At 46.0% G+C, this 6867-nt stretch overlaps 1 protein-coding gene across 1 annotated transcript in view; it reads left to right on the forward strand.

Moving 5' to 3' along the window:
- Window positions 1–6867, forward strand: part of LOC143287834 (uncharacterized) — a 230714-nt gene that overhangs the window by 8134 nt on the left and 215713 nt on the right. The window contains exons 4-6 of the mRNA XM_076596072.1: window positions 1611–1766; window positions 2319–2426; window positions 3472–3879. Of these exons, the coding sequence (XP_076452187.1) occupies window positions 1611–1766; window positions 2319–2426; window positions 3472–3879 (672 nt within the window). The remainder of the gene's footprint in view (window positions 1–1610; window positions 1767–2318; window positions 2427–3471; window positions 3880–6867) is intronic.

A 6867-nucleotide genomic window follows, 5' to 3' on the forward strand; every position in this document is an offset into this window, starting at 1 on the left:
GGGTTATGTCAGGGAATGGGTTATGTCAGGGTATGGGTTATGTCAGGGTATGTGTTATGTCAGGGTATGGGTTATGTCAGGGTATGTGTTATGTCAGGGTATGGGTTATGTCAGGGTATGCGTTATGTCAGGGTATGTGTGATGGTAAAGAACCGAAACAGAAGTCGGAAATCAACTGAGATGATTGCTGATTCTGTCCATTCTGCAGGCTCCATTGTTGGAATTATGACTGGAACGTGTTTACTGTTGTGGTTCAAAACAAAACAAAACAAAACAAAACAACAACAACAACAACAAAAAACAGGAAATCATTTCAGATGATTGCTAATTCTGCTCCATTCTCCAAGACTCCATTGTTAGAATTATGACTGGAAAGTGTTTACTGTTGTGGTTGTAAGCAAAAAATAAACAGCAAATTATTTGTGATGATTGCTAATTCTGCTCCATTCTGCAAGACTCCATTGTTAGAATTATGTCTGGAAAGTGTTTACTTTTGTGGTTGTAAACAAAAAATAAACAGGAAATCATTTCAGATGATTGCTAATTCTGCTCCATTCTGCAAGACTCCCTTCTTAGAACTATGACTGGAACGTGTTTACTGTTGTGGTTGTAAACAAAAAATAAACAGGAAATCATTTGAGATAATTGCTAATTCTTGTCCATTCTGCAAGACTCCATTGTAAGAATTATGTCTGGAACGTGTTTACTTTTGTGGTTGTAAGCAAAAAATAAACAGGAAATCATTTGTGATGATTGCTGATTCTGTTCCAAACTGCAGACTCCATTGTTAGAACTATGACTGGAAAGTGTTTACTGTTGTGGATGTAAGCAAAAAATAAACAGGAAATCATTTGAGATAATTGCTAATTCTGCTCCTTTCTGCACGACTCCCTTCTTAGAATTATGACTGGAACGTGTTTACTGTTGTGGTTGTAAACAAAAAATAAACAGCAAATTATTTGAGATAATTTCTAATTCTGCTCCATTCTGCAAGACTCCATTGTTAGATCTATGACTGGATCGTGTTTACTGTTGTGGTTGTAAACAAAAAATAAACAGGAAATCATTTGAGATAATTTCTAATTCTGCTCCATTCTGCAAGACTCCATTGTTAGATCTATGACTGGATCGTGTTTACTGTTGTGGTTGTAAACAAAAAATAAACAGCAAATTATTTGTGATGATTGCTGCTTCTGTTCCATTCTGCAGATTCCAAGGGTAAAGGGTTAGGGGTAAGGTTAGGGTTACACATAGTAAAGAGTGGTAACTCTCTCCATTCACAAGGTACACAACTTCAAGTCAGTGCTGCTTACACCACCGATTCAGCTAGCACACAGATCAATAAAACCTTACATTGGAACAAACCCAGACACTTCCTCAAAAAAAGGAAGCTCTTTTACTATTAGTTAATCATTTCATCTCCTGGCTTCGTTATTTGTTAAGCATCTGAAGTGTAAATGTTAAACAATGTGTTTTTTGAAAAGGGTTTGTGTGATTGATATAATTGTGACTTACCCCTTCAGTAAGGGGCTTAGGCCTAAATCTGAATAAACAATTTCGTATTCGTTATTTGTTAGTTAGGGTTATAACTGGGAATGTGTTGTGGTCAGAACCAAAAGAGAAATGGAGACGTCTACACATTCTATCCATTCCTGCAGACTCCAAGGACCACCGCAGACCCACCGCCAGTGGAACGGCGTCAGAACAGGAACAGCAGAGAATCTCCGGGTCCGCTGAAATCTACACGGATGCCACTCTGACTGATGGTGTGTGTGTGTGTGTGTGTGTGTGTGTGTGTGTTGTGTGTGTGTGTGTTGTGTGTGTGTTGTGTGTGTGTATGTGTGTGTGTGTGTGTGTGTGTGTCGGAGGGGGTGGGGGTGCGAGGGGGGTGGGTGGGTATTGGGAATTGTATGTGTGTGTTTGTTTGTTTGTGTGTGTGTGTCTGTGTCTGTGTGTGTGTGTGTGAGCTCACGCATAGGGAAGTGTATGTGTGTGCGGGGTGGGGGGTGGGGGGGGGGGTATGTGTGTCTACATGTGTGCGTGCGTTTATGTGTGTATATGTGCACGCGCGCATGTGTGTGTGTGTGTGTGTGTGTGTGTGTGTGTGTGTGTCTGTGTGTCTGTGTTTGTCCGTGTTTATGTGTCTGTGTGTTTGAATATGTGTAGTGTTAGTCCGTATGTTGTATGTGTGTCTCTGTTTATACACGTTTGTCTATCTCTACTGCGTCTGTGTACGGTTTTTTTTTGTTTTTTGCTGTTGTTTTTTTTGTTTCCCTCAGAAATGTTTATTTCATTTTTTGTGTGTCCGCCACATGCAGACGAGGCGCGAGCGACACAGACCACAGAGGATTTTCTCAGCGATCTGGACTCGGTGGTGGTGCAACAGATTGACTCCCGCTTCAAAGAAATCATGCTTCAAAAGAAAGGTGTGTCATGAAAAGCGTTGGCTTTTCTTTGGAGTGGTTGTCGGGTGGGTAGGTAGGTAGGTAGGGGTTTGTGTGTGTGTGTGTGTGTGTGTGTGTGTGTGTGTGTGTGTGTGTGTGTGTGTGTGTGTGTGTGTGTGTGTGTGTGTGTGTGTTTCTCTTATTGAATGTGTGTGTTTGTTTTTGTTGGGTTTCTTTTCTTTTGTTTTGTGTTGTTGTTGTTTTTTGTGTTGTTTTTTTTTTAGCGGGAGGTCGGGGACTTAATGCGCGCGTGTGTGGACGTGATGCGTCAGGTCAGGGGCAGAGCCCTTGCTACTGGTACCATGTAACCCAGTAGTACTACCTGCCGCATGTGAAGTCTCCCAGCGACAGACCCGGCAGAGGAGGAAACCTTTCCCAGCGGCTGTGAAGGCGGAAGAGGATGACCAAAGGGCAGGGGGAGCTCTTATCCTTGGCTGGAAGTCCTCCTAGGAGACGGAACTCCGAAGAAAAAAACCTGCATCTGTCGAGGCCGTTCTATTTGCACCTGTGGGACTGTGAGCGTCGGTAGGCGAGAGAGTGGGGAAGGGACTGCACAACTCCTCTTCACTAAAAAAAAAAAAAAAGAAAAAAAAAGTCACCTGTGCTGGTCAGGCAACCAGGCTAATGTCGGACCGACGAGCTAGCCCTGCATATGAGGACACACACCGACAGATAAGGCTGCCTGTCTTACTCATCCGTCGGTCCGACGGGAGACTCCATCATCGTGGGGACGTATGACTTGACTTGACTTGACTTGACTTCATTTATTGTCATAAAATCCCGAAGGATTAATAGACACAACAAAGAACAAAGGGAACAAAGAAATAAACGGTCATCTAATACGCATGTGTGTATCAACGCGTGTGCCTTATAATTTTTTTTTTTCAACTTAAACCATCAAAACTGAAAATGAAAATTTCGATTCAATCAGTTCTTTATTCATGTCGCCTGTCTCTGTATTATAATTAAAAGAAAATTAAAAAATATTGCTCTATCGTTAAATATATACAATTATCTTTTCTCGCAGGCACCACACCACCCCCAACCTCCCTCTCCACCTTCCCACAGCAACAAGAACCACCACCACCACCACTACCACCACTACAACCCCCGATCCTCACCCTCACCCCGCCCACCCCTTTCGCCGCCTACCTGGACGCACCACCCCCCCACAACACTTTCCATTACCCCTCCCTGCACCACCACTCCGGACCTACGCAAACACCTAAAGCGCTCTCCACCTCCACTACTGCTGCTACTGCTGCTACGGGCTATGCGACGGACAACGATTCTATCAAGACAGAGGACTTCGAGACGCGTTTCCAGAACCTGATTGTCATGCCGACGGACAGTGGCGGGGAAAGCGGCAGGACCTCGCGGCACACGCGTGGCAAGGCGGCTGCTGGTTACGGTAGTGGTGGCGGAGGAGGAGGTGGTAAGGGTGATTTTTTTTTTTTTAATCTTTGGGGGTGAGGGAGGGGTGGGGGGAGGGTGGGGGGGGGTTGCCGGGGGGATGGGGGGGAGGGAGGGGGGCTTGAGAGTTGTGTTATAGTTGTTGTTGTTGTTGTTTGTTGTGGTGTTGGTGTTATGTGGTGTGGTGTGGTGTGGTGTGGTGTTGTGTTGTGTTGTGTGGTGTGGTGTGGTGTGGTGTGGTGTGGTGTGGTGTAGCGTGGTGTGGTGTGGTGTGGTGTGGTGTGGTGTGGTGTGGTGTTGTGTTGTGTGGTGTGGTGTTGTGTGGTGTGGTGTGGTGTGGTGTTGCGTGGTGTGGTGTGGTGTGGTGTGGTGTGGTGTTGTGTGGTGTGGTGTTGTGTGGTGTGGTGTGGTGTTGTGTGGTGTGGTGTGGTGTGGTGTGGTGTGGTGTGGTGTGGTGTGGTGTTGTGTGGTGTGGTGTGGTGTGGTGTTGTGTGGTGTGGTGTGGTGTGGTGTTGTGTGGTGTGGTGTGGTGTGGTGTTGTGTGGTGTGGTGTGGTGTGGTGTGGTGTGGTGTGGTGTGGTGTTTCGTTATTTCCGTGAGGACCTGGGTTCGATTCCACACTCTCGCCTTTTCCTCCCAAGTTTGACTTGAAAAAAACACACCACCAAACAAACAAACAAAAAACAAAACAAAAAACAAGCGTTAAGTCACTTGGATGAGACGATAAACCGAGGTCCCATGTGCAGAACGCACTTGGCGCAGTGAAAAAAGAACCCATGGCAACGAGAGTGTTGCCCTTTGGCAAACTTCTGTAGTGGAAGAAATCCACTCTGATAGGTACATGAATAGTTCTACATGCAGTCTTCCTTCTTCCTCCCGTAGACTGATCACAGTCTTCCTTCTTCCTTCTGTAGACTGATCACAGTCTTCCTTCTTCCTTCTCTAGACTGATCACAGTCTTCCTTCTTCCTTCTGTAGACTGATCACAGTCTTCCTTCATCCTCCCGTAGACTGATCACAGTCTTCCTTCTTCCTCCCGTAGACTGATCACAGTCTTCCTTCTTCCTCCCGTAGACTGATCACAGTCTTCCTCCAGTAGACTGATCACAGTCTTCCTTCATCCTCCCGTAGACTGATCACAGTCTTCCTTCATCCTCCCGTAGACTGATCACAGTCTTCCTTCTTCCTCCCGTAGACTGATCACAGTCTTCCTTCATCCTCACGTAGACTGATCACAGTCTTCCTCCCGTAGACTGATCACAGTCTTCCTTCTTCCTTCTGTAGACTGATCACAGTCTTCCTTCTTCCTTCTGTAGACTGATCACAGTCTTCCTTCTTCCTTCTGTAGACTGATCACAGTCTTCCTTCTTCCTTCTGTAGACTGATCACAGTCTTCCTTCTTCCGTCTGTAGACTGATCACAGTCTTCCTTCTTCCTCCCGTAGACTGATCACAGTCTTCCTTCTTCCGTCTGTAGACTGATCACAGTCTTCCTTCTTCCGTCTTAGACTGATCACAGTCTTCCTTCTTCCGTCTGTAGACTGATCACAGTCTTCTTCTTCTTCTGCGTTCACTCGTATGCACACGAGTGGGCTTTTACGTGTATGACCGTTTTTACCCCGCCATGTAGGCAGCCATACTCCGTTTTCGGGGGTGTACATGCTGGGTATGTTCTTGTTTCCATAACCCACCGAACGCTGACATGGATTACAGGATCTTTAACGTGCGTATTTGATCTTCTACTTGCATATACACACGAAGGGGGCTCAGGCACTAGCTGGTCTGCACATATGTTGACCTGGGAGATCGTAAAAATCTCCACCCTTTACCCATCAGGCGCCGTCACCGTGATTCGAACCCGGGACCCTCAGATTGAAAGTCCAACGCTTTAACCACTCGGCTATTGCGCCCGTCGATCACAGTCGATACCTGACTATTCTATCACTGACTAAAAAGGGGTCTGCGGAAGATAATAATAGTAATAATAATAATAATAATAATAATAATAATAATGGTACTTATATAGCGCTGAATCTTGTGCATAGACAAATCTAAGCGCTTTCGCACCAGTCATTCTCACGCACGCATAACTCTAAAACTGGAGAAACTAAAGACAAGGAAGAGGCAGGGAAGGGAGGCTATTTTGGGAAGAAGTGGGTTTCAAGGCCAGATTTGAAAGAGCTGAGTGTGGAGACTTGACGAAGCGAAAGAGGAAGTTCATTCCAATTGCAAGGTCCAGATATATTCAGGTCTACACAGAGTGGGCGGGGTTAAGCAAGGTTGAATAATGCTTACTGATCAGGTAGATATCTAGCCTAGCAGATGTGGTGCAGCGTATATAATTATATGGATTTGTCCGAACGCAGTGACGCCTCCTTGAGAAACTGAAACTGAAACTGAAACTGAAACTCTGTTGTTGTTGTTGTTAATGCTGTATTGCTTTACGTTTGTGTGGTGTGGTGTGGTGTGGTGTGGTGTGGTGTAGTGTTTGTGTGGTGTGGTGTGGTGTGGTGTGATGTAATGTGGTGTGGTGTGGTGTGGTGTGATGTAATGTGGTGTGATGTAATGTGGTGTGGTGTGGTGTGGTGTGGTGTTGCGTGTTGTGGTGTGGTATGGTGTGGTGTGGTGTGGTGTGGTGTTGCGTGGTTTGGTGTGGTGTGGTGTGGTGTGGTGTTGCGTGTTGTGGTATGGTATGGTATGGTGTGGTGTGGTGTGGTGTGGTGTGGTGTTACGTGTTGTGGTGTGGTGTGGTGTGGTGTGGTGTGGTGTTGCGTGTTGTGGTATGGTATGGTATGGTGTGGTATGGTATGGTGTGGTGTGGTGTGGTGTGATGATGTGTGGTGTGGTGTGGTGCGATGATGTGTGGTATGGTATGGTATGGTGTGGTGTGGTGTGGTGTGGTGTGATGATGTGCGGTGTGGTGTGGTGTGATGATGTGTGGTGTGGTGTGGTGTGATGATGTGTGGTATGGTGTGGTGTGGTGTGGTGTGGTGTTGTGCCCGTCCCTTTTG

The sequence above is a fragment of the Babylonia areolata genome, chromosome 12 (genome assembly GCF_041734735.1).
Source record: "Babylonia areolata isolate BAREFJ2019XMU chromosome 12, ASM4173473v1, whole genome shotgun sequence".
Classification (NCBI taxonomy): Eukaryota; Metazoa; Mollusca; class Gastropoda; order Neogastropoda; family Buccinidae; genus Babylonia; species Babylonia areolata.